The 27,535-nt window shown below is 50.8% G+C and overlaps 1 protein-coding gene across 1 annotated transcript; it reads left to right on the top strand.

The window, feature by feature from the left end:
* Positions 1–18,141: 18,141 nt before the first annotated feature.
* On the top strand, positions 18,142–21,727 carry LOC134175056 (BTB/POZ domain-containing protein KCTD12-like). Its single transcript, XM_062640493.1, has 2 exons — positions 18,142–18,276; positions 19,771–21,727. Exon 2 carries the CDS (start codon positions 19,795–19,797, stop codon positions 20,683–20,685), a length of 891 nt encoding a protein of 296 aa, XP_062496477.1. The 5' UTR covers positions 18,142–18,276; positions 19,771–19,794; the 3' UTR covers positions 20,686–21,727.
* Positions 21,728–27,535: the final 5,808 nt, after the last annotated feature.

The following is a 27,535-nucleotide window of genomic DNA, read 5'->3' as shown; positions in this document are numbered from 1 at the left end:
AGGTCAGGGCAGGAAATCCCTCGTGCAAACGCTGCAGAGATCAGGTGCAGCGCCAGAGCAGCAGGGGATGGAGTGGGGTTTGACTGAAAGTGAAGTAAAACTGCTCCCCATTTCCTCGTTGTTTTGTTAAAGAGTCAGAAGGGTGAGCAGAGAACAGCCGTGGTTCAGCCTCTAGCCAGATGTTATGTCCCTTTAACAAAGGGTCTCAGAAACCTCTAAGAGCTTTTAGGGTCTCACAGGATGCTAATGGCGCAGTATGTGCCCTCATTAAGCAAGATGCATAATCATGATGCATAAATTCATAGAATCACAGACCAGTTTGGGTTGGAAGGGACCTTGAAGCTCACCCAGTTCCAACCCCTGCCACAGATTGCGTCCAAGCCCGTGTTCCAGTGGGGCCACAACAGATCACTGGTTGGGTTGGTGAGGTGGGGGAGACTCCAAGTTAACCCCCTGGGGTCAGGTCTGGCTGCCAAACACATCTGAGTAAAGCTGTGCCTACATGCCTGCTATGTTTGGTGCCTTGGAACAGCAACTTGCTTAATTTGTGAGCTTCAAGGACATTACGTGCACTCTGGAGGGTAAATTAGATGGGACAAGCATTATGGAAGCAAGAAAAATAAGATCACTCTGCACAGCAGGACTGCATTAACGCAGTATCATTTACTGCAAGACAGTAAGGATGTGATGCCAGGGATTCCATTCATGATTTCATGTTATTTCAGTTAACTCGACCTTTTTAACCTCTTCTCACTCACAGAGCAGGTTTCCCTCTCCTCCAGCCAGCTGTGCCTGTCTTCATTATCATTCATGGGCATTGCAGGGAGCACAAGCAGGGAATATCTCCTTGCACAAAATACCTTGCGTGAACTCGGTTGATCTTGGTCCAGACGCCAGCCTGGCACACAAGCCCTGCTTCCACTGGGAGCAAGGAGGGGGTTTTAAGACCATCCTGCTTGGCTAATAGAAAAACTCAGGAATGACACAGGAAAAGAGGAGTTCCTATAAAATTTCTGGCTTTATTCTGGCATTCCCGGAGCCCACAGAATGCTTTGTAGTGCTGCAGTCTCAGCCACCAGCGCCCAGACAGATGATTTCCCTTGAGTCTTATGGCTGGTGTCAACAGTAAGGAGTCAAAGCTTGTATTCAAAGCAGAGCCTGGCCTTCGGAGGCCTGGGGAAGGAAAAATCCCAAGCAAGCCTTGAAAAAGGCAGCCTTTGCTGGCATGTTCCTCCCTGCATCTGCAACCAGAGTGAAGCAGCTGCAAGAGGGATGCAAACGACCCATTAATCTCAATTGCTGCAAGCTCATAATCCTAATGGATGACTTTTTCAAATACAGGGGTGTTTTCAGCAGTTCTCATGCAAAGGGAAATTAGGAAATCGGGTGTACAAATGAGCTAACAAAGAGAAGGGAAATACAAGCGTGGAAGTGCAGTGTGCCTCGCATTGATTTATCCACCCAGTTCCAAATGCGGTAATAACGGGAGTATTTTAACCTTCAGGCTGCAGGAATGAAACCCATATACAGTTTGGAGTCTGTGATTGCCATTCCCTGACTGAGATTAGCAATCTGCAGTAGTTTGCTTTTCTCTTCCTTCCCAAAACAGGGAACAGAAAACTGCTTTTGCCTCAGGCACAGCAGAGAATTTAAGCTATTTAATTTTCTGCCGCAGGGATTTATAGTCCTGATTTGATGTTGAATCTTATTTTTGGTGCTTAAACAGCCTGAATTCCCTAAATACCCAACCATTTCAGCGTTTAATGTCTGGCCTCTGCCATTCCAAGGAAAACAGGGGTGGCAACCAGGACTTCTCAGGAAGCACTTGCCCAGGACCATTAGGTGGTCAGATATACATGGACAATGCTGCTTCAAAAAAAGAGCAGAGGGTCCCAAACCTTCTCCTTGCTCCTACTATGGATTTCTTCGGCCTCCTTGCTGCACATGAAGAATAAATCCCCCTTTGCCTTACACCAGCAGCAGTGTGGGATATATACACCCATCAGGCACAATGGCTGCTGCCCCATAGACCAGTTATGCCACAGAGGAATGGGGAAAGGCTTAGCACAGGAATTTTGAGTGTAAGTCAAGGCCGAGATAACAAGGATAGATTAGGACAAGGCAAATGCAAGAAAGGAGTCGCCTTGTCCTTGTCCTTATCGTGGCTTCCCATGTTTAATGTCTGGAGGCAGTTGTGGCTCATGTTGAAGGGCAAGCAGCAATGCTGGTGCACAGTGGGTGCTGTTTTCTGCCCTCTCCTTTCCCCAGGAAGCTGCCCCAGTGGGGGAACTCTAGGTGTTATAAGAGAGAGACTTGTGAGACAGAGAAAAGGTGAGAGCTGAACAAACACTTTATTTGATGGTTTCCCCTTTTTGCCTTTCCTCTCCCCAGGACCAAACCTTAAGGATTTCAAGAGATCCACATCCTGAATTTGTTCTTTTGCAGTTACAGATGACCAGCCGTGTAACACTGCTCCTGCATCCCATCAGTGCTCCAGAGCATCACAGTGTGCCCCACGCCATGTCCGCCTGAGGCTCTGTAAGGTACCAGCTCTCAGTGGTAAAACATCAAACAAACAGGGTCAACTTTGAATCTTAATGTATCCCAAGTGAATTTGGACAAGATCTTTCATTGCTGGGGATGGTGCATGTGTGTGCATGCAGTGTTTAGGTCTATGGACAAGCCCTAGCACATGGTAATCTCCATGGCCTGAGACGAGCTCCATCACTCCTGACCTGCTGAACTGCAGTGACTTGGGTGTCTACCTTGCACAGACAGGCATGTGCGTGTCTATCCATCTTCTTAGTAAGATGATGCTATTTAAACATAAACTAGTATGATTAATAAAACATAATGCCTGTTTTCCCCCACTGTTGGCACCTCCTCTGCTCTCTCCTCACATTTTTGCTGGGCGGATGGGTTTCTTACATGCCCCAGATAACTCATTGAGCTTCATCTTCACTGCTCTTTCCACCCGCCTGCTCTCCTTTCATTTTTTATGAAGACTCTTTCTTGCTCTGCTAACGTGCTCTTGGTCTCACTGGTAAATCAAGGTGGCTGTTTATCTTTAGCTCTCTATTTGCTTTCAGGAACACAAAGATAAATCTAGGCACTGTGCTGGAGCTGGATCAACAAGAAAGCTGATTTCTTTCCTCTTCTCTCCCAGTTCATGGTTGTGCACAGCTGGCAATAAGTTGTATTTGAGACCTGAGAATGTTCCCTCTCCATTTTCTGAGGTGAAGGTGGTAAAACAAACAGAAAGACTGAGAAATGACCTCTCCCAGGCTCTTCTGGGTGAAAGCACACTGCAGAGAGCTCCGAGATAGAATGTTACACCAAGAGCCCAAACCAGGGTCAAAGCGAAGGCTCCCAGACTTCATCTGATGCTCTCAGATTCACAACCTCCATAACCTCTCCACATCTTTCTGCTGATCTTTCCAAGCACTGGAGGATCCAGATAGTGAAGTGGAGCACACTCATGGGGAGGCCCTTGAGGACTGCAGCTGCTAGAAATAGGAAATCAGGTCACGGACTGGCTTCCCTTGCAGCCCAGCATCGGAAGAGACAAGAAATGAGGCATGGCCAAGCCTCCCTCTTATTCCATCTGTGCTCCCTGGGATGATGGCTGCAGGTAGCAGTGTCCAAGTGGGATTTAGGTGTCCAGACCCAGGAGAGCTGGCCCTGCAAACATGCCATGTGTTGGCGCTGCTTTGCCCTGCCAGCTTTCCCACAGAGGAATTACATGTGGGGTTAAAGAAAGAAAAAACAATCACCAAATCTTTACCTGGGTTCAGTTTCCCGTGTCTGGATGGTCCATGGCAGCATAATCCAGATTTATGAAAGAGAGGAAATATTTTAGGAGAAGCCATTTATTCTCTTCTATTGCCCATAAAACCTGCAGGAGTTGTTTGTTGGATGATGTGGCAGCAACGCTCAGCTTGGGAACAAAAACCCACCCCGCAATCAAAGCGGTGAAGCATTAAAAGACCCAAAGCAACATCTTTTTAGGCCACTTATAATTGCTCTGTGGAACTCACTGCCTCAGGATCCCAGTCAGAAAAATGGCTCTGTGGTTTATAAGCGCCCATCTGAGTGTACCCAAAGATACGGAATCAGTGGCAGGGATCGAAGCATGGGCAATCTCTTCTTTGGGAGACCATATCCATGTACAAATGGGTCTAGCACAGAGTGCTGTGGTGGTAGCACAGCATCCACCATGTGCTGCCAATAAGAAAATAAACCAGGCTAAGCAAGGCACTGGTTTGTCATGGGGAGAACTGGGGATGGATTTTGCCCCATGTCCTTTAATGATTTTTGATTCCTCCCAGTTTCTTGCTTCACAGCCAGAAAGGAAACACACAGAGGGATGTGGGGAAGCTGCAGTACTTGGGACCTTCCATCCTGGAGGCGATGTGTCTAGTGCCCTGCTCTGCCTGGAGGATCAGCCCCGGACCCATCCTGGATGCTCAGGGTGCTCTTTCAACTCAGAGCAGTCCTGGGGTGCTCTGATCTGGTCCTTGCCTCCCTTCACCATCTCAAAGAGCTGAGGCAGAGACGAGGGACTCAGCTGCAGCAGTGATCCATAGCGTGATCCATAGATCAGCCCGTTCTGCACCTCCACCTCTATCCCTTCCCTCTCTGGATGAGGTCCTGATGCCGGAGGGACCTTTAACTTTCTGCATAAGCAGACCTTGGTGGGTTCTTGAGTGGATGCTCAAGTCACCAGTGGGTGAAAGGGCCCCTCATCCTCATCCCACTTGCGTGTGGTTTTAGGGTATGCTTGCAGAGCAGGACACGGTGGAGATCCCACTAGAGGGTGCTGCCCGGCTCTGCTGGGAAACGCCAGCTCCTGGGCCTCCAGGCATCCCTGTTAACTCCAGGTGCCTCATTTCCCCTGCAAGCCTGCGATGTCTTCCCTTTCCCCCTGATTTACCTCCAGCCATACCACTGCTATAGATTGCCACTGCCAGCAGGACAAAGGAGCCCATCTCTAGTTTATGGATCTGCTTTTCCTTTTTCTCTTTCTCTTTTTTTTTTAACCCCTTGAGTAAACAACCAATAAAGTCAGCGAGTCAGAGCGAGGAATGGAGATTACAGCAGAGCCGTGTGCTCAACTCGCTTTGTATCGGCAAAATGAGAGCCAGTCACACAGAGAGAGGCTTCTTCCCCACCTCAGTGACCTATACCAGTACCAAAAAGCAACAGGGAGGTATTTACCCACCCCAGGACCGTATTAGAAGACAGACTTATTGGTCCTAAATGTCTCACATGGCCTGCAAGTCGTACACAGATGTCCTCAGGGGAGCTGGGGGGAATCACAGAATCCCATACTGGTTTGGGTTCGAGGTAACTTAAAGTTCCTCCAGTCCCACCCCCTGCCACAGGCAGGGACACCTTCCACTAGAGCAGGTTGCTCCAAGCCGTGTCCAACCTGGCCTTGAACACTGCCAGGGATGGGGCAGCCACAGCTTCTCTGGGCACCCTGTCTTGTGTCTCTCTTCCTCTCAGCCCACATCACTTCTCCTCCCAGAGGCAGCACCAGCAAATGATGCCCTGAATGGGTGCCTGGCTGCCTGCCCAGCCACAGACCAGGGTTGCACACAGAGTGGGATGCCAACATCCTCCTTGTGCAATGCATCTTTGGAAGATAAACTGCTCATTGGCACTAAATCCCCATGTGCAAAACCTGCAGCAACAGGGAGTGAAACATATCTGGAAGTCCCCTGGCAGAAATACCCTTTTGAACCGCTGTTACAAACAAGCTTGATTTAAAGGGGGCTTATAAGGATGCTGGGGAGGGACTCTTCATCAGGGACTGTAGTGATAGGACAAGGTGTAACAGGTTAAAACTTAAACAGGGGAAGTTTAGATTGAATATAAGGAAGAAGTTCTTTACTGTGAGGGTGGTGAGGCACTGGAATGGGTTGCCCAGGGAGGTTGTGAATGCTCCATCCCTGGCGGTGTTCAAGACCAGGTTGGACAGAGCCTTGGGTGCCCTGGTTTAGCGTGAGGTGTCCCTGCCCATGGTAGGGGGTTGGAACTGGATAATCTTAAGGTCCTTTCCAAACCTAACTATTCTATGATTCTATGAAAGCTGAACTTTCTGTTCCTCCAGGCAGCTTCTGCCTCGAGGATGCTTCTGTCAGTGGCCCATGAGCACACATCATCGTACCCACGTAGCAGCCGCTGTCTTCTGCAGGGAAAACCAGCCAGTTCTTACTCTGGCATTAATGTGCCACTAATTCAGCCAAATACACCCCTGGAGGCAGCGCAAGCGATGGGGAGGTGTAAGTGCTCCTCCACAGCTCCTATCCCCAGCTCTTTTGGAAGCTGGTGTCCCTTGCAGCTAAGACAAGGGTTGCCTGTGTGCTCGGAGCCTGTACTGACCCAGAGGATTTCACTCAGCCCTGAAACACATTAGAGAGTGGTGAGGACACATGTACGAGGCTGCTGCTGGGATAGGAACAGGTAGATCCCACCTCAGCAGTTCAAACTGAAGCCGGAACAGCTCGTGGTTGTGGGACTGATCCAGCTCAGGGGACCCTCTTTCTTTCCAAAGCCAGAGACCTCAGCTCTGAAGGAGTCTCAAAATATCCTGATTCCAACACTGGAAAGGGCTATTTGCTCAGAAAGAGGCAAAAGAACAGGGCAAGTACATCGTGATTTCCCTGTCCACCCGAAGAAATTCCCTATTGAAGGGATTAAGCCTCCAGTTTAAGGATTTCCTAAGCAGGGAACAGCCTCCTCCTGTGTCAGAGCTGCAGTGGATCCTTCTCTCATGAACTCCTCATGTTCCTCTCTGAAACTAAATGCATTTTCAGCCCCTAGCAAAGGTCCCACAGTCTGAAGATACACTCTTCAAAGCACCCGACATGGTTGGGACCCCACACACAGGCTTCTGCAGGGCTTTCCAAGGGGTGGGATCCCAGGGATGGCTCTGGACAGGAAGGACACAGGTGTCCTAACATGCATCCTTCACTTCTGGCTCCTTTATATTCCTACTGCATGCAGAGATGGCTCTTTCTCTTCTTCACAGAGTAGGACGGGAGCATGGATATGCAGGGCATATGCAGGGGCTGGTAAAGGTGTTTCCAAGCTAAGCAATCCCTCCTTTCACACAGCAGCCACACTAAAAGATAGTATCTACCTCCAAAGTACTTAATGGGGGCAACGAGCTTCATTGCTCCCTATCTGCATGAAATATTCAACACTTTATTGCTAGTTTTCCTTCTGCTTGTTAAGCTTTGACAGAAGCCCATTTGCCATTTGCTGACTGCAGCTCTGTGCCATGCCAGAGGGCAATAAACTGGGTCACCCTGCCGTGGGGTGGCCTCTCTGTCCTTGCTGTCTAAATCCAGTTACTGCCATTGGCGTTGCTGTGGGTTGATGCAATGCCAAGGCCTTATTGGCAGCAAGGGATGAGCTTTATGAGAGAAGAAGTAATGAAGGGTGAAGGGTGAGAGTCCTGCGGCTCAGGTGGTGGCTCTGGTCCATTTTCTGAGGTGGCTGGGAGTTTTCCAGGAAAATGGAAACACTGAGTCATGGACACCAGAACTTTTCTGTTGGAGCAGCAGTTTTGAGGGACATCTCCCTGGTGAAGCTGCTCAAAGAGAAGGAACTGCTCAAGAGCTCCTTGGCAGTGTGGATGTGTCAAAGACTCATATACCCATAAGAAGAGCCAGGTTCAGGTTCTTACCAGGCCTGGTTCACATCAAAGACTGAAAGGCTGGGCAAGCCTTATAGTTTGTGCATGGAAAAACTCCAAAACACCTTGGCTCCTGCTCTGTGCCAAACTGCAGCATTCCTGAATCCTCACTTACATCCTTTGCAAGGCATTTCCTTCCTCTCATTGCCACTCCTCGTGTGACCATGGGGAAGTTTCTCACCTCTCCATGATCTGGTCCCCATCTGTGCTATGACGACAGTGATACTGGTTGTCCCTTTAGGCTGGAGTCACTCTATAGCAGAGATTAATGTTTATGATTGAGATGGGTGAGATAAGACTGGAGTTCCCAGAATCATAGACTGGTTTGGGTTGGAAAGAACCTTAAAGGTCATCTAGTTCCAACCCCCTTGTTTTAAAAGCAGGGGTTTAAGATCAGGGACGGAGCAATGCTATGGCAGGAGTTACACCACAGGCAAAATGATGACAGAGGGTATAGACATATATTACAGCCAGATGTGTTGCAGGATGATTACAACGAGCTTCTTCAGACTCCTGTCTCTGATTTTATGTCCATGCAGCGTGTTTCCATGCTTCCTTAGGCACATCTCCATGGCCTTAACAGCTGTAGTGCTTTTGGCCGAGTGCCTGATGCATTCCCCTGGAGGGGAATACGATCAAGTGTATTTCTGCTCAAGCTCCCTTAAATACGGCGAGTGTCAACCTGCTTCTGCCTCAGTGATGCTTTTGATGCTCAGAAGGAGGGAAGTAACAAGAAGAAGACCAAATATTATTGCTGGTTGGAACTGTGGAGTGGGAATGTTGCAGATGCAGGATTGATGCTGGTAGCTTTGGTGTGCATGTCCTCAACTGCCCTGCAGGTCACTTAGTCTGTAAATGGGGACCCCGCTTGTATGCAGGGGCAAAAGAGGTGACTGAATTGTGGGTTTTTTTTGATGGAAAAGGTTAAACTTTATCAGCATTAGTCATGGAATTTTCCAGTGTTGGTCATGTGCAGGTTGCCTTGGCATCGCCATGGCATCAGTCCTGGCAATAATGTCAGCTCAACACATGGCAGGGCTGACAGACGAGCACTCCAAGCAGGTAATGTGAGGGTAAAGTCTGAGTCACCTCTTCCAGCAGCAGCATGACCGTTGCTGTCACTGTGTTCTCTATGGAAACACAATGGCAGGTAGTCAGGAGATGCCAGGGAACAAATGCTTTCAGGTTTTCAGTAGATTACTTTGGCTTTTTTTTTTCATTTCTAGTTAAATCCACCTGTAAAACACCTTTTAAGTGGCATTTCACTAAGAGGAGTAAGCTAAGGCTTGGAAGAGAATTGCTGGGGAGGTTAGAATGAGATGATCTTTAAGGTCCTCTCCAATCCAACCCATTCTATGATTCTATGGAAAAGGTGAATCAAAACAGAGACTGGGCTTGGGTGAGGTGAGGCTCCACGTTCTGCACTATCTCCTGTACCCAAGCTTGCAGGAAGGACCTGTGCTATGGGAAACGAGGCACCTAGATTCCTGCACTGAAGCCAGCTATGAGGTTTCAAGGTAGAAAACACCTCTGGGACAGAGCTGTGACCCTCACATCGCCCTTTGCTCTGTGCTCATGCTCAGGGTGGGAGGACAGGAGTGCAATCACAGCTGCTGCATGGTTCAGCTCCACAGTGGAGGGGAAGCTGATGTTCTGGCCCCATCCTGGCTCTCTTAGAGCTTTGTCAGTGGTGAACTGCACGTCTGGAGGATGCACAGGGGACAGGATGTCTCACTCAGACAGCAGCGCCTGCGTACATGGGCTGGTGGATGGAACATCTGCTGTCATCTGGAGTCTCCTGTGGGTGAGTCCTGCCCTCTTGGGCACCCATCTCCATTAGAAAGAGCTGCCACCAGATTAAAAAATGCAATAAACCCCATCTCGCTCCTTGGGATGTTTCAGTCACTCCCTATGATGATAAACACTCCCAAAGAGGATGGTGAATGAAATGTCCCCATCACACCCAGACCCTGCTCCCTGCCCACCCCCCGGCTCCCAAATCCATGAGCTGCCTAAAGGCAAACTGCTGCCAAAGGAGAAGCTGATCCCAGGCACTGGTCACCCCCTGACCTGGCTGTAAAAGCCTGGAGAGCTCAGGACAGGGCTCTGAGGCCACCTTCGGGTGCAGTTAGTCCATCAGTATTTATTCCCTCGTCACCACAACACTCGTGCAACTGTGCTACGATGGACAGCATTGTCACAGTTGCACTAACTTTATCCTTTTCCTTGACCTTTAGGGCATTACGCAAGCAGACTGTGAGTGTGGTGGCCTGTCCTGTGCTCAGCTGCAAGCAGCAGCATCTTTAACGCTGAGTATTAACATAACAGCCTATAGGAGGAAGCATTGCCCAGGGGTTGAAGCACAGGAGTGGAAGGGATGGGAGATGCGGGGTTTTCTCCTGGCTTGGGCTGTGTGGTGCTGGGAGAATGATTTTAGAAGGGTGATAAAGAAGGAAATACACAATAAACCTTGTGTACCTTGACCTGCGGTTCAGTGTTTAGAGCCCAACAAGTGAGCTCAGCCATAGGAACCCCTTCAAAGACAAAATCAAAGCCAACAACAAAACATGTTCGTAAAAGCTCTCCCTTTGAATGCTCCTGTGGAAGAGCCCACGCAGGGCAAACAGGTTTGTCCCAGCAGCTCCAGTGCCGGTCCAAAGGCCTCTCTCAAGCTGTTTATGGTCTTTTTGTGCCTGTATGTCCCCCCCTGGGTTTCACAGCAATTGGAACTCTGTGCAATACGTGCAGAGATGAGAGAAAGGTTTGATCCAACACAGGTCACAAATTGGGAAGAGGGTTATCACTCTTTTACCCTATATTTTCGTAGTTCCAGCACAGTGGGAAGATAAATATAATGAATACTAATAAGTATTAATTCAGCACACTCAGCTAGCTATTAAGATTTCTTTTTCTGATAGATTGTACAGATAAATTTAATTTAATGATAACTAGGAGGAGGAGGAGACAGAAAGAGATCTGTGGCATAGGCTAAACTGGGAATATAAGACTAGGGTTTTACTGTCAGCTGGGAAGCAGATAGGAACTGGCCCAATTTAATTCAGCTGGTTTGCTCCCTGCCACTCTATATGGAACAGCAGGATTCCTCTAACAGTCCCAGTGTGCAGGAGCTGGAACCAGTTCTCTGTTAGCCTCTCCCTCTGCATCCTCCTGGAAAACCAGTGGTAACTCAAGCAGAGGTAAGTAATCCTTGGGTCAGCCTAAGAAGAGGTTGTGGCAGGCTCAGATCAGGTGTCTGAAGGCCAGGCTGAGCTGGGAAGAAGCTGGAGGGGAATTAGCCAGAGACAGATATTCTGCTTCAAAGCAGCTCCCTGAGAGCCTGTAATCAGTTTCCATTCCTCACAATCGATCGGCAGCAGATTAGCACGCTTGGAAATGCCAAGGGCATGGAAAATGCCATTCTGTCACTCAGGGTAGGGTCTGAACACATGGGATTCTTCTGGCATCACGTTCACTGTCACCTACAGATCCCTCCTCTGTCCTGGCAACTTTCAAAGGCTAAACTGGCTACTCGGAAAGCTCTGTTGTGCTTCCCAGCAGTTTCCATTGCTCTGTCCCCGTGCCACGCTGCAGTCCCTCGGGATGCCTGGGAGTCCTGCATGCATCTGGCTCTCAAGACTGGGTCCTTGGTCTTCAAAACCAGTCTCATGGGAAGAGCTTTCTCAGACTGGAGTTGGATCTGAGCAGCTGGGCTGGAGAAGTCGGTGCCGTGCTGCAAACACCCTTTAAAGCACAAGGAAATGTCTCTTCCAAGTCTGTCACTGAGCGCTGGCACTGCCGGAGCACTCGGAGACATGAGGAACCCAGGGCACGATGCCAGGAGAACAGGCCAACAGGTTTCCTTGACATAGTGCTTGGATAAGACTGTGCTTCCCAAAAACTGCTCCTTGGCTCCTGTGGCTGGCAAAGCCACATCGATGCTCTTGTGCCTCAGTCTCCACATCTGCGAAAAGGGGACAGCAAATCCCCTCTGTGCTGCCAAGAGGGTTGGAACTGAGAGAAATGGTGGTGGTAGCATGAGAAATGGAACGAAGAAGCCATGCATACATTCAGGCTGGAGACGAGAAAGTTTTCAGCACGATCCCTTTTAGTAAGAGCTAAATCCTGACCATACATACTGGAGATGGTCTGTGTGGTGAGGCTGGTGTGATGGCACAGGTTGGGATTGGGTGACCTTGGAGGACTTTTCTAGCCTACATTCCTGGCAGATCGACAACACTGCAGTGCTGTTTGCATGTGAGAGATGGTGTTCCTGGCACAGACAGATCAGAACTATGGAGCTTGATGCTGCAGCCCTGGTTTCAAAGGGCTGTAGAATACAGACAAAGAGTCTTTCAGGCACTCCCATGCACACCTCAGAAACAGGTTGGCCTTCCCTTCTCCTAAGGCAAGAGTTTTGAGCCATCCCCTTTGCACCTCGGGTTGAAAGCAAGCCTTCTGCTCTTCAGAAAACGCTCCTCTTGTCCTTTTGTGATTTGCAGCATGTCCTCATGTCATGTTGAGTGTATAAGATCTTTTTCTCATCTGTGGCATTCATACAGCACTTAGAAACTTGTCTAAGCTGGGAGACATGGAAAACTGAGCTCACAAGCCCTCTCATTTGCGGGACAGTCTGGGGAGGGCAGACACAAGAGCCTGCTTGGGGTACCCTGGATTTATTGCTATGACTTACTGCTGAAGCAGATCCTCCTGTCTCCCTGTGTGTACACCAGCACCATCCTCAGGCTGCTCTGCCAGGCCAGCTGGCACCTTCACCCCGGGGTGCTGCACTGGCAGACCTCAAGGAACAGACTGTCTGCAACGAGGCTGACACAGGTTCCTCCTGCAACCTGCCTGCTGTCTACCTCGGTTTAGGCTTCAGATCTTCTTATCACACCTCTGTTACATGAGGCAAGCTTGGGTCTTACTGAAAAGCACCTAAATATATCCTCTGTGTATGGAAATCTAAGTGTACGTGGCAAGTTTTATAGCCCAGGTTGTTTCCAGCTCTGTGCCTCAATGATCCACATCCTAGAAACACAGCAGGCAGGATGTTTGCTTTTGCCAACACAGGGGAGTGAGATTGTGAGAAGGCAAAGGCCACAGGAGCTGCTTCAGCAACTGGGTTACAAGCTTGTACCACGGGTAGAATTTGATCTGGAGAATTCATTTGTGGAGAGGGAAAAGTCCTCCTGAGTGATGGAGTGAGGCAAGGGAGTGCTCAGTGTGCCCATGTCCTGCTTGTTCAGAGCTGCTTTGCTGCTCTTCAGAAGATGACAGGCCACTCTTTAAGCCCATTCTCTCTGAGTATTGAAGACATGGTGATACATTTCTAAATGCTCCAGCCTCCTTTCCTTCTGGGCTTTGCTCTGACAGTGCTCACCTTAAATGCAGTGGCCTTTTTGGTCCTGTGCCATGGCTTGAAGAAGTTACCAGCTTGAAAGAGGTCATGGAGAGAAGGCTGCATGAGACATCTCTGCTTCAGGGATGAGTAGTTCCCAAGTGGCCATCCAGTTCTGAGTCCAGATGGTGAAATGAGATCAGTGGATACGCATGTTCTTGTTACTGTTAGCAAATAGTGCACAGGATGGAGACGGAGCTCTGATACATCATCCCTGAAGTCAGTGGTGATGATGCTGGTTTCATCACTGCCCAAGAAGATCCTAGAAAACCATCTTTTAGTGATGACACCAAGCCAAAACCTTGATCTTCAGCAACTCCCACATTCCGAGAGGAGCTTGCAGCCTAGTCCTCATCCTGTCTCTGATTTCTAACCCCACTTTGCTGCAGGGACATCTAAGCTTTCGTAATGAAAAGCCAATTAAAGCGCACCATTAAGCATAGCCTTTTTCTTTCCTTGTCCAAACCTATCTGTCACAGAAAGGACACCACAACTGTAGTGCAAGTTGGCAGATGCTGCTAAAAATGGGCCAGATAAGATGTATAAGTGAATTATTGACATGCCAACCTGAAGCCTCCAACAGGACCACGACAGCGGGGTCAGATGTATGCGGTCGCTTACCTGCTCCATTCCCAGAGCTGCAAAGGCACCTGAGCTCCTCACCAAGCAGAAGCAGATTAACCACCTTTTATAGAACATGGCAGTGCCTGGAGTTTCCAGGCTGCCCCTTCAGACACAGTGAGTCCTCAGCAGGGAGAGCAGAGAGGTGTTTGAAGCAATGAAAGCCTCGTCACTTGTAGTTAACTTCACATGTGCATGTTGGTCTGTGCCTATCAGCAGACCTGTACAGCTCCTGGAGAAGGAGATGAGGGAAGAGTCATAGATACATCTCAGTGATCCTGGTAGGGGCTTGTGCTGGTTTATGGGCACCCAGGAGCTTGTGTGGGACCAGTGACTCAAGGCGAGACCCTTTTGACCCTCCACTATTCTCACTGATGCTCTAAAACCTCAAGGGGGGATTTTAAGTAACTTATAGGGAGGGAATGGCAAGAGGAAAGCAGAAAGAAACACGGCATAGGGGAAGGAGAGAGGAGAAATGCAGATAGGGTTGAGGGAGACAGAGCTGGAAGCACAGCGGTGGGACAGGGATGCTGTACAGTGTGGTTTTTTTCCCCACTGACTGACGGTGATACAGCCATGAGACCCTGAATGTATTAAAGCTAATGCTCCATCAGAGCCTTGCACTCCGTGCTTCTGCTGCCCTTTTAGGACTAGCTCAGCTCTGTTTAAGGATGAAAGATTCCTGCATTTAGCCCTCATTCATGAGTCATAACAGTGGCACAGTGGGGTTTGAACCTTCGTGTGCTGGACCCTTCTGACACACATGAAATAGGGAGGTTTCCTCTAATAAATATTTCTCCTTCAACGCGCATTTCTCCATTATCTCTAGATAAGAAACTGATGTAGCAGATGCAGTAGCATCGCTTTCTCTGTGACAACATCCTTGCAGCGTGATGTATCACAACATCACCGTCAGAGCAGGGCACATACCTGATTTATTACTATATTTTTTTCCTTTTTGGAGGAGAAAAAAGTCAGGCAATGGAAAAATTTGTCTTATCTGCAGTTTATGGCCCTTCCACCCTTAAAATGCATAAAGAGTGTTGGAGCAGCACAATGGGGCTTTTAGGGATGCTCAAGGTGACTGGAGAGAGGGCAGGATCCCACAGGCTGAGGATGGGGAGCTCGAGGCACTGTGAAGTGAAGCGAGTTGCGTCCAAGCTCAGCAAACACAAAGAGCTGGAAATAGCAGCCAGGAGGTTGTGCAGCGCCTTCCTTGCAATCACTAGACCACATTCTGTGTAATAACAGAGTGGACACAAACACACGCACACATTAAGCCCATTCCTCCCTTCTCTTGGGACATGGATGAATGATGTTCCACTGCTGCCGTTGATAAAGGTCTTTAGAAGTCAGAGAGGGCCCCAGATTCACTCTGTTAAGGAAGAACTTGTAAAGGCTGCTTTATAAAACCTCTTGGCAATTTCTCCTGCATTTCCAGACCCCCTCATTGCTTCTGTGGTGCCGAACATCTTCCCCTTCTCTGGAGATCACGTTTCAAGTTGCCTCAAGACACGTCAGCAGTGGTCTGGATGCTTTCCATTTCAGCTCAGGAAGATATTTGCACTGATCTGAGTCTTATAATGTGGAGGACAAAGCACTAAAGCAGCACAGTGCATTTTCACTTGGGTGGGAAGGTCTGTGGAAGGGAGGAGTGATGCTCAGGTGATGGTGGACAGGCATTTGCAGGCAGAATGAGTCGTCCATCTTCAACCAACCAGAGAGGAAAGTGCTATCTAAGGTCCATCACCCCAGTCCAGACGGAGGCCGGAGGAGAGTGACTGAACTTGCTCTTTCAGGATCTAGTGGCACAGACACAGGGTAAATACCCACCTTGATGTATTTCATGCCTGGAGCCCTGCTTTGAGCAGCTGAGGCAAACTATGTTTTCTCCACAGCTTTCCAGAACCTTAGCACCAGCATCCTTCCTGCTGTCCTCCTCTCTCCACGCCTGTCCTGAACTCCTATCCCAATCCTCTGTGCGTAATGGTGCACAGCCTCTATCTGACCCCAAAATAAGGTCCCCATCCCTGTTCTGACCCCAAAATAAGCCTCCCATCCCTCCACTGACCCTCAAATATGGTCCACGTCCTTCCAGCCTCACAGCTCCCTCTCCATGCAGCAATCCCACCTTCCCAAGGGCAACGGGCACAGCATTTTCTGTGGGATGCCTCCAACTAAAGCCTTGCTTTTGTAGCCTTCCGAAGGCATTATCAAGCTCAGGTTATTTTTAGGCTCGTTTCCTAAGGAAACAAGATGAATGCGTTTGCATGTGCTGTGTGCGAGACAGCGTGTGCCTCTGCTCTGCCCTCCCACAGATAGTTTGAGTTCCTTGGGCAGTTTCAGCTGAGTTGGATGGAGCACTGTAAGGTCTCAAAGAGACCCCTTTCTGATAGACTTGGGGATAACAGTGAACTGGACAGAGGAAGAATTTAGTGTAGTTCCAGAAATTAAAGGCTAATATATTCACCAGACTGACCCCTTCAGCTTTCCCTTCCCTTATTGCACCAGTGCTGGGAGGGAAGCACAATTCATTGGGGCTCCTGCAAACAAAACCCATCACTTTCAGTCCTTGTTGAGCCCCACATTGACTAGACAACCCTTTCCATAGGCACACCAGGGTGCTTGAGGGAGTTGGAGCCCTCAGTGAAGGCTTTAATGCCAAGCACAACTGCCTGCACGGAGCCTGCCAGTTACTTGCATCTGCCTGCTCACACTTGTTCATATCCAAAAGCCTTTTTAACAGGGTTCCTTATTTCACGTCTGCCCGTGCTGGCATCAGATAAGGTTCTGTAAGTCAGACACCAGGATTTTGGCCAGGGAGCAGCAGAGAAATTGGTACAGAGAATTTTTAATGTGTCCTTTGCTTCTCTGCAAGCCACAAGTGGGCCAGGATGGGTGAGAGGAAGGATGAGTTGAAGGAGAAATTTGGCTCTCCAAGCTTCCAACTTCTTTTTCTCTCCATTTATAGCATTTGCAGGTGAAACAAAATCTTGAGGTAAAGAAAGTTATGATGTCAAAAACATTTCCTATTTCCCCTTCCTTTTTTTTTTTTTACCTCTATTTCTGTAATTTGGAGCAAATTTTGTTGTTCATTTCTATACCCCCAAAGCACTTTCTCTCATTTTTTATTTTCCCCCATAAATGTATTCCACAAAATATGCACATGGGAAAGTTCCTGGTTTGAGGTGTGAAAAGTGGGCCTTGAGGCCTGATCCACACCACTGATAATCAGAGACCCTGAATTCACAGGAGGATGCTGAATTGTCGGCACCTCCACTAAGGTGGGATTTTTGGGGAGCTATGATTTATTCTATACCTATGGATTTATTCTTCCAAACTACTGACAGACCCAGGGATCAGCATCCCAGCCTGACTCTTCAGAGGTGTAGAATCATCCCATCTATTTATTCAGTGAGATATCCCACCTCTAAGTGACCGGATCACACATCTGTGCAATGACACTGCTGGGATGCAAGAAACCAGCAGTGAGAAACCCAAAAAGAAGAATTCCTCAGATCTCGGTTCCCAGACTCAGTGTGGGATCTGGTCTTCAGGTGGAGCAGAAACTGTCTTCTGCCCTTACAAGATCTGACAGGTACGTGTAAATAAACTCATGAAGAAACTTGGGTCAGCTTCACTGACACAGAAGCTGGATTTTGGGCTGCCTTCACCAGACTTTTAGGAAACGGGCAAATATTAGGATGTTCCTTGGAATCACTGTGTTCTCTTGTCTTTACAGAAAACTGGCATTTTGAAACAAAAAGAGAAAGGCCAGACAGCTCTGGGGGTGCAGGGCAGGTACCCCGGGACCTGCTGCTGGGGATTGAGATGCTGTTGGGCTTTTTCCCAGCAGGAAAGTGGCGTTAGGAGCAAATCCTGCCTTGCTGGGGGGGGATGGATGGATGGATGGATGGATGGATGGATGGATGGATGATGGATGATGGATGGATGGATGGGTGGGTGGGTGGGTGGGTGGGTGGGTGGATGGATGATGGATGGATGGATGGATGGATGGATGGATGGTGGATGGATGGATGGATGGATGGATGGATGGATGGATGGATGGTGGATGGATGGATGGATGGATGGATGATGGATGGATGGATGGATGGATGATGGATGGATGGATGGATGGATGGATGGATGGATGGATGGATGATGGATGGATGGATGGATGGATGGATGGATGGATCAGTAGGAGCACTGCTGGAATCCCCAGCACGGAGCATGGAGCACCGCGCTGCGGGTGATGCAGGGATGGGCGGGTGGGGTGATAGAGGCTGTGGCGGGGGGAAGCGGAGGGGAGGAGGCGAGGCGGGCCCGGGGCCGGCGGGGGAGGGCGCTCGGCGGCTGCCCGGACATAAAACGGCAGCGCCAGGGCCGGGCGGGCAGAGCGGAGCTGAGCGGCGGCAGAGAGCGGAACGGAACGGAACGGAGCGGATCTGCCCCGATCGGACCGGCTCGGCACGGCTCGGATCAGATCGCACCGGTTCGGCCCGGATCAGATCGCACCGGTTCGGCCCGGCTCGGGCCGCCCTGCGCTGCGGAGGTGAGGGGAATGGGATGGGGCAGGACGCGGAGCGGGGTCCCCCGGCTGATCCAAGGGTCCCCGGTCCCGGCAGCGCTCGCAGCCACCGGCAGGAGTGGGGGGGTTCTCTGTGTGTTTCCCCCCCGGCTGCAGGCTCGGATTCCGGCCGCAGCCGTGACAAAGGGACCCGGTTCTGTCAGACCCGCTCCCGGCACAGGCGGGCTCCCTCCGGGTGTGCTGTAGCGGGGAGCACCGGGAAAAGGGACTAAAAGCCGCTGCGGGAGAGGATTTAGGAAGCTGGGAGCGCGCTGGCTCTCTGTGCAGTCTCTTCCTTGGCTTGTCCAAGTCACTCCTTGCTCAAGCACGGTTCACCCTGCGCATCCCTATGAGCTGGGAGGCTGTGTCTGGCCATGAAATGCAGGCTCAGCTCTTCCCCACCACCACCCAAAAGCGCCCACAGAGTTTTATCTTTGCCCTTTAGTCTCTCTGAAATTCGCATTAGGATCCGTTTGTGGGGCTCCTCTGAAGCCACACAGGACACAAGGATGGGGCAAGGCTTAGTGTTTCATGGCTGTGGGACCAGTCCTGGGGGGTGCAGGCAGCTGCTGCCAACTTCACAGCACTCCCGGGGCTGCCCTAACATTCTACAGTGGGAAGAGCATGAAGCCATCCCTGCCAGGCAGTTGGGAAACCCTTTCTCTCCATCATCTCCCACATCCCTGCATGGAGCATGGCTTGGCCAGGCTGGATCCGGAGTCTTGTCTGATGAGCCAGGTTTATGTAAGCGCTGATTTGCACTGTCAAGAGATGGCTAAGAATGAGCCTGCCTTTGGAAATGTATAAATACGGCATTTAGCCCGAGCTGTACCCAGCAGCACAGTGTTTGTCTTGGTCCCAGCCCCTTGGAGATGTTCTGCCACCTCTCACCTGCTCTCCGCTTGGCTTTAAGTCTCTACCAAGTGCTTTCCAGGAGCCAGGATGGAGCAGGAGTGCCAAAAGGCACTGTCACTGTCCTTTATAGTGGTATCTAGTGTTGCTTTTCTGGCAGACCTGTGTGCACTCCTTGCATGGACCACAAAATCCCCTCCAAGCTCACCAGCTTGGCAGGAGACACGGTGCCGTAATGCGGTCCTCCCTTGGCACACTCGGCAGGATGCTGGGCCAGGCAGGTCACCACTCAAAGCTGGGGTGTGACAGCCCTGGCTTTCCTGTTGTTAACATCAGCGTCATTGTGCCTTCCACATGAAAGGTGCTGAGCCCCAGGAGCTGACTTGTGGGGCTGCAGGCAATGCTCTTCCCTTCTTATGCTGTGGAAGAGAAGGCAGCGTTAGAAATAGTTGCTGCCTATTCCAAGAGCCAGGGACTGGGGAGAAGAGCTGACTTGAGACCCCTGGAGACACAGGGGCCTGATCCTGCCGCTGCTTGCTGCTCCAAATAAAGTGCTTGGCTTGGGATCAGTGGGAAAGCGGGCTGTGCTTGCTGGCAGGCTTAACACCTTGCTGCTTTCTGTCGCAGGTGGGAAGGCAGCAGTAGCTCACTATGGCCCTGGCAGACAACACGGGCTGTGCCAAACCCAGCGAGGACTTCCCCTTCCCCGAGATCATTGAACTCAATGTGGGTGGACAAGTGTACATCACCCGCCACCCCACCCTGGTCAGCGTGCCCGGCTCGCTCCTCTGGGAGATGTTCACCCAGAAGAACGTCCGCTCGCTGGCCCGGGACAGCAAGGGACGGTTCTTTGTGGATCGGGATGGGTTCCTCTTCCGCTACATCTTGGATTACATGAGGGACCAGCAGCTGGTGCTGCCCGACCACTTCCCTGAGAGGAGCCGCCTGCAGCGAGAGGCAGAGTACTTCATGCTGCCGGAGCTCGTGAAGATGCTGGCCCCCAAGCTCAGCAAGCAGAACTCGCTGGGAGACGACCCATGCCAAAGCGACCCCGAGGAGCTCTCCCCCAGCGCGGATGCCACCCGCACCCTGACCTCTGCCAGCACCACGCTCCCCAGCGCTGTGCCTGGTGGCCCCGGGGGTGCCGTCACCACCGGCACGGGTGCTGCCAGCAGCGATGTCCGCAGGGCAGGTTTTATCACCATCGGCTACCGGGGCTCCTACACCCTGGGCAGGGACAGCCAGACGGATGCCAAGTTCCGCAGGGTGGCTCGCATCATGGTCTGCGGCAAGACCTCGCTGGCCAAGGAGGTCTTTGGGGATACCTTGAATGAGAGCAGGGACCCGGACCGGCCCCCGGAGAGGTACACCTCCCGCTACTACCTCAAATTCACCTTCCTGGAGCAAGCCTTTGATAAACTGGCCGATGCTGGCTTCCACATGGTGGCTTGCAACTCCACAGGCACCTGTGCCTTCGCCCATGACCAGACAGATGACAGGATCTGGACCTCTTACACCGAATATGTTTTCTATCGTGAGTGACACCAAAAAAACCCAACCCCACACACACCAAGCACCAACTCTCCCTTTCCTCTCCTGTTTCCTAGAAGGTAGACATCCAACCCTGAATCCCAGTGTCCTTTTGAGTTTGTTCTTGGGTTTTTCCCCTCCTCTTTCCTCCACGTTGAACCTCTCCAGCTCTCCCTTGTAGCCGTCGACCACCAACCTTCTTCCCTCTCTCCGACTTCTGCAGTAGCCGCCTGTAGCTCCCAACCCTCCCTGGATGTGTGGACTTGGACACTGTTATGTACTTGTTTGGGGTGGGAGGGGGGCATACACCAGACTGTGCTCTGGGCTGGGATTCCTGCAGCTGGATGAGCTTGTCTGTGTTGGACACTGAACTTGGCTCTCGTGCCCTGTGCGCCAGGAACATGCTGCGCACACTGTATTTGATCTGCTGAGGGGTTCAAGGGAGAAAACTCTGGGTTAAGGACATGCAAAAAGGTGGGAAGCAGCGAGGAGGGTGGGAGGGAGGGGGGTGGATGGAAAGATGCAGCCTCGCAGCATGGATATATTGCCATTAGCCCATGTAAGCAGCTTAGTGTTTAGACTGTCAGTGCTGGGGAAGGTTAGATAAAGGCTCACCCTGTGTTTGCAGTTGGGATTTGGAGTATCACTGCTGCTCTGGGATGCCTTGGGGGGTGTTTTGGGGGTGGGAGAGGGTGGATAGATAGATGCTCTGTTCATGTATATGTGGAGGGAGGTGGGGGGAGTGGGGAGGGCTTTATATGCTGTAGGGTGTAAATTGCTTATACTTTGGATGGTCTGTCAGAAAAGCCCCTTCATCTTTCCTTTGGAGTACAATAGTGATGTGAGGGATGGGGCTGGATTGCTCTGGTGAGCAGCAGCCGTGACTTCACAGATTAAAGGGAATCTTTGCCCAACATGAAAGTCTTTGCCTTTTGGGCAATCTCTTCGAGGTCCCTGCAATCACAGCTCTCCATGGCCTGCTCCTGGCCCAGGGGCTGGCTGCTGCTGCTTCTTCACCATGCCTGGGCAATGGGTAATAAAGGAGCAAAACCAACTCACCTATGTCTTTGTGTGCCAAGAAGCAAAAGCAGCAGTGCTGGTGGTGTGCTGTGTGCACCCAGGGTGTTGCTCCAGCAGCACTACAGCATGTGGGCATGAGGAATGTGGTTTCATAGAATCATAGAATGGTTTGGATTTAAAAGGACCTTAAGATTGTGTAGTTCCATCCCCCGGCCATGGACAGGGACACCCTGCATTAGATCAGTAGTACATGGTTATGAATAAAGAGAAGGAAGGAAGACAAACTCACTGGAGCCCTCTTGCCCTGCTCTGACTCCCCTCGTCCTCTTTGAACCCTCGTTCCCACTCCAGCAGGGCTGAACCTCAATGCAGTGAGAGTGCTGGTGCAAGAGGTTGGGTCCAGAGTTACCCACCCCTCTGCAGACCAGCCCTGGGTAATGCCTTCATCCCCATCACTCAAGCAGGGCTCCCTTACACCTACCATACATCCCCAGTCCTCCTGCTCTGCTTCCTGAGCAGCCCTTGTGAAGCTCTAGGTGCAGGGAGCTGAAGGATCACCTCACTGGATGGATGCTGCCCAAAGGGGCTTTACTCTTTGGTGTGCAGTTAAGAGATTGGAGGGCTGGAGTCCTCTGGCGCGCAGGGCAAGCAAAACCATCACAGCCGGACAACCCCTCTCTCCTGAAGAAGGGGAAGGCAAAAATGGTGTTTTGATAAGGGCCTGTTTGTCATTGCAACAGCATTTGAAGAGGAAATGACAACCAGCCTTAAAAAAAGCAAAGAAAAGGGAACTTGAGCCGTGTGCAGAAAGAGGCGGAAGGGCAGAATTAAAACCTTCTAAGAAAAGGGAGAAGGGATGTGCATGTCCTGTTGGCTTCTTGGCTTCTTTTTAACTAGAGGCTTTTCTGCTCGCTATTGATTAGGACTGATTGGAGAAAAGAAGTTGCTGCCTTGTGAGAAACGTGGTGTTTGATGTTTGCTTTTCCCCCCTGGAACTGGGCTGCAAAATTGATCTCACTGGAGGAAGCTTTTTTTTCTGAGGGGGAAACCATAATGGCACAGTCACCACCGAGATGGTTTTGATCTGTAGGTTACGTGATCTGGACTGTTAAACCTTATACCCCATGTGAAATATGACCAGAGCAGAAGAGCTTACATCTGAGTTACTTTGAGTCTGATGGTCTCCATGAAAACCAATACTTCATGAGAAAATGCTTCTGCTGAGCTCTGGCTCAACAAAAATACACCGATTTGGGGTTGTTTCTTTTCTTTGCGCATCTCTAGTAGTGGAAAGAGCATCCTTTTGCTGCTGCCCATGGCTGAGAGGAGAACCTGCTTGATTTGATCCTTAGGAAAGACTACACATGGAGAAATGGTGCCATGGAAAAGCATCTACTTGAGGTCCTCCCTTGGCATCTCCCACCGCACCCGCTGTTGGTACATGTGGTGATGGAGAGGGGTGAAGGGCACAAGTCACTCCTGGGGAGATTCCAGTTGAACACAAGAGGAGCATTTTTCACCATGGGAACAAGCTGCCACTGGAATCATCTCCCCAGGGAAATGGTAGTTCCCCAGTGTTAGGCGCTGTTAAGGTTGGGCTGGACAGGGTGCTGGGACATCTAGTCTTGGTCATGCTTTGCTGAGAAAGGCTGGACCAGATGATCCTTGAGGTCCCTTCCAACCTGGTATTCGATGACTATATGACTCCCAGACAGGAGACTGCCTATTTTCTTGGCCTTGAGGATGGTTTGAAGGAGACCAAGGGGGTCTCATTCTGGTAACACATCCCTTACAGAAGAGTGTGGACCATCATGGGGAAGAGTGTTCCTTGGGAAGGCATCTGGTCTCACTGCAAAGCTCAGCAGCTGCTGAGCTCACCAGAAACTAAGGAATAAAGGCTTTAAAAACAAAGGGCTTTAAGCTTTTGAAGCTTGTTTTCCTTCGGAGGGGTAAATGTAACTCACCCTTTCATTTAGAGACCCCCAGGAAATCACCCATCTCAAAATAACATCGCTCTTTCAAGTGAGGCAGAGCATGAACACGGGCTGGGATTGTGTTCCCAGGCGAGCACCCTGCCCACAAATTGCCGGTTACTGGCTCGGTGTCTTATTCTGCACAAAAAAGTGCAGGCGCTGAGCTTTTCCCATAAGGAAAAGCCAAATCCCATCGTCCCATCTGTCTTCACCAGGCACTTCTGCCACCCCGAGAGAACATCTGAAAGCATTTTATATCTTAAGTCTCTTTTTAGCCCCTCTCTAAAGGGACTCATTTTGGTGGCAGAAGGGTCCTGCCCTGCCCAGAAGCTGAGCTCTCCCCATGCTGCCAGCAGTCAGGAAGCAATAGGAATTAGAATCCCAGACTGGTTTGGGTTGGAAGGGACCTTAAAGCTCATCCAGTCCCAACCCCTGCCATGGGTAGGGACACCTTCCACTAGAGCAGGCTGCTCCAAGCCCCTGTGTCCAACCTGGCCTTGAACACTGCCAGGGATGGGGCAGCCACAGCTTCTCTGGGCACCCTGTGCCTGCACCTCAGCACCCTCACAGGGAAGAAGTTCTGCCTAAGATGTAATAGGGATGGAGCAGATCGATACTGGGAGACTGGGAAGAGGGCAAGGAGGGTGCTGTGGGGTCCAGAAGGTACGAAAGGCTGGAGGGGAGACAGAAAACCCTATTCCCAGCCTAGAAATCCCACCCTGCCATGGACAGGAGAAGCCCAAGCTGCTCAGTGCACCACAAAGACTTGATTGTAGTGTTTTAATAGTGAAAGACTTAAGCACCATAAGGGTAGAAGCAGCAGTAGCTGTAAGCTGGAACCAACCTCTTCTAATATGAAATATAAACCCCAAAATCTACCTTTAACAGCACGGGTATTCACCATTGAGAAGAATGATTGGAAGAATGGGGGTTCTCCAGTTCCTGGTGCAGAAGCTGTAGGAAGGGGTTTGACTGAACAAGCTTTCAGGCTCAGTTTAGCAGCTGACACCGGCTGGCTGCAAAGTGCAGGGGGTCAGACAATACACAGAGCATCGCCCTGCTCTGTCCAGCCATTGAGAGACCCATGGGGCTCCTTCCTGGGGAGGAGCAGGAGAGGAAGCACAGCTGAGCAGTCAGTGTTTGTGTTTGCTGCTCCAGCAACAGGCACTTTGCCAAATGAAGGTTGTTCAGCCTGTGCTGACAGCTTGCTTTGAGCTGAAGCAGGTGACTTGGGGTCTTCCTGATGTGCAGATGGTTTTCTTACAGGCTCCTGCAGTTAAACACAGTTTTATTTAGTTCTCAGTGGCTGGGAATCATCACCCCCTCATCTGGGAGAGCTGTACAATATCTGACTGAAATCTGTCCTTGCAAATAGGCTAAACCGGATTTCACCTAAATCATATTTGATGCACAGCCCCTGCATCCCAGATGTCTGCTCCCTCTCCCTCCTTACCCTTCTCCAGGCTGGATACACAGCGATGCAGAGTCCACTTTGCCAGCAGCATCCTTCAAGTGACCCTAAAGGGGTCATCGCCCAACACTGTGGGGCAGCAGGACAGATCTGCCTTCAGAAATACATTTTTTTTCCTGTTTACAGCCTACTCCAGAGCACAGAAAACACAGCTCAGCCCCGTGGTTTCCCAGGCTCAGAAACAGGATGATGAGGTTCAGCAGGAGGCAGAGGAGCATGCAGCAATTATAGAGGATAAACACAGCTCTTTACTGCACGCTGTCAAATGCCATCCTCTCTTGCAGCTCTAATCAGGGACACAAAGAGCCTCTCCTGCCAGCAGTGTGAAGAGGAGCATTTGAACGGGAAGCACAATTCACCTGGCTGGTGTTACTGGAGGAGCTGGACAAGCCTGGCCTTCCGGGCTTAATCTGGGAGCTCTGGCAAAGGTCGATCAGGGTTAGCAGGCAGGAATGGTCTGGTGCTCCTCATCGCTGGAGCAAGTGAGGTTGAGCCTTGCTGTGGTCCTCTCCCATCATTGTTTAGAGGACCTCTGTGGGAAGGAGCATTTTGCATCCTCTTTCTCTACACCTGTGGTCCTTGATTTGATGCCACCCACGCCTGATGGGAGAACCTACCAAAGCCACCACAGCACAGGACAGAGGCACAGCCTGCCCAGGCCGTGGCAGCTCAGCTCAATCCTCTGTCCAGAGCCTTTTGAAGAGCTTGGTGGTGAGCACATTGGTGCTGACCCCAGGGACCATGGCTAGGAGAACAGCCGTGGGATGCACAGCCTCCATTTCCCAGCCCTCCATGAGCCCAGTTTGCATCCCTTCAACACTGAGGAAGCTGCCCCCAAGGCCAATCTTGTTTTGAGCTCTATTTCTTAACAACAAAAGTTTGTGTAACCTCGCACATCACCTTCCTTCCCTTTTCTTTGAGGACCTGACCCTGTGGGCTGGTTTCACTCCAACCTGGCAATGTTTCTGCTATTAGGAGCTTGCCAGCTGTGTGAAAATGGGGTTTGGGGCACATCAGACCTCCTCGAATCCCCCTTCCCATGCCCAGAGCATGAGCTCAGCCCTTCAGCAGCAAAACTACACAAGGAAGCAGACTCTGTGGGCTCCCTGCCCTGTGCAAGCTCCATAGGCAGCATCCCACTGAGCTGTGCAGGAGGTGGAGAGCCCTGGAGTGCTCCGCATCAGCTTCATGGTTAATTTACATGTCCCCTGGGGCGGCAGATGGGGGTACTGAGCAGAGCCGGAAGATCAAGGATGCTCAGATGCTCAGGTCTTATGCTTTGAACCTGTAGAGCATTTATTGCACCCCTGCCTTGGGTGGCACCTTGCGTGTACCAGCTCCTCCTTCACCCCAGCACAGCTGACCAAGACGTGGTGAAACAGCCCCCAGGATTAGAGAGGTCAAGGGCAATCCCTGGAGCTTGCCAAGGCATCAGAGCCAGATGTGTCTTGACTCAAGCAGCAGTGTTGCTCTGTTGTTAACGGAGGAAAAGCAGCAGAGACCTGAAAAAGTGCTGCTTCACCCATAAACCCTGCAGCAAGTCACTGCCTTTCACTTGGATCTGGGGGAATCATAGAACAGTTAGGGTTGGAAAGGACCTTAGGATCATGTAGTTCTGCCCCCCCTGCCATGGGTAGTAGCAGCTTTGACAGGAGGAGAAGTCCCTAATGGAAAGGCAGCAGAATAACTGGGATAAATGAGTGGGTTTCTGAAAACAAGGAAAGGGGACATAAACTCTTTATTTAAGGAAAGAGAACACAAAATCCAGAGTAAAGCCCAATGGGAGGGCATGGGAGCCTTGCACGCAACCTTGGGGTTTTCTGCCATGTCCTGTTGCTGCAGAGCCATCCCAGAGTCAGCTCCAGGGCACACAGCCACTGGCCACCACACAGCCTGGCCATGAGCCTGGGAGCAGGGATCACCCTCCAGATAGGGCTTTTGGAGAGGCCCTGGTGCTCCAGGAGGAGGCTGTAACACCTCAGTGCTTCTCTGTGCTCGGGACGCGAAGGAGGGACGGGCAGGAACAGCCTCGGGGGCTCCCAGCAGAGGATGAGGGAATGTTGCCATATAAAGAAGCAATAAAAACAACCAGCCTGAGGCTTTGTGGTTCCCCTTCCACTCCCCACATCAGCTCCTGGCTACAGCCCATGCCCCAGGGCAGGATGTGGGGTCTCAGCACTGCTGGGGCATGGCTTATGTTCCTCCTCTGCAGGGGCTGGTGGATGTTTCTGCCCCACCACTCTTCCATCCCCACTCTCCTATCCCCACTCAAAACCAGGGCTGGGTATGGGGCAAGGAGAAGGTTTGGGTGCTGCAGGGCTGGTTATACCCTTCAGGGGCAGGAGGAGCATCCTTGTCCCTGGGCGTATCTGAGGTACTACCGCCCTCCCCTTCCTGC

This window comes from Pezoporus occidentalis, unplaced genomic scaffold (genome assembly GCF_034315485.1).
Source record: "Pezoporus occidentalis ecotype Australia unplaced genomic scaffold, CSIRO_AGI_Poc_V1 ctg65, whole genome shotgun sequence".
In the NCBI taxonomy this organism is placed as follows: Eukaryota; Metazoa; Chordata; class Aves; order Psittaciformes; family Psittacidae; genus Pezoporus; species Pezoporus occidentalis.
The sequence above is the reverse complement of the archived record's forward strand: the minus strand, read 5'-3'. Positions and strand labels throughout refer to the sequence as shown.

Excerpts from the sequence above, each read along its gene's own strand:
- LOC134175056 (XM_062640493.1), top strand. The coding sequence starts at position 19,795 with ATGGCCCTGGCAGACAACACGGGCTGTGCCAAACCCAGCGAGGACTTC.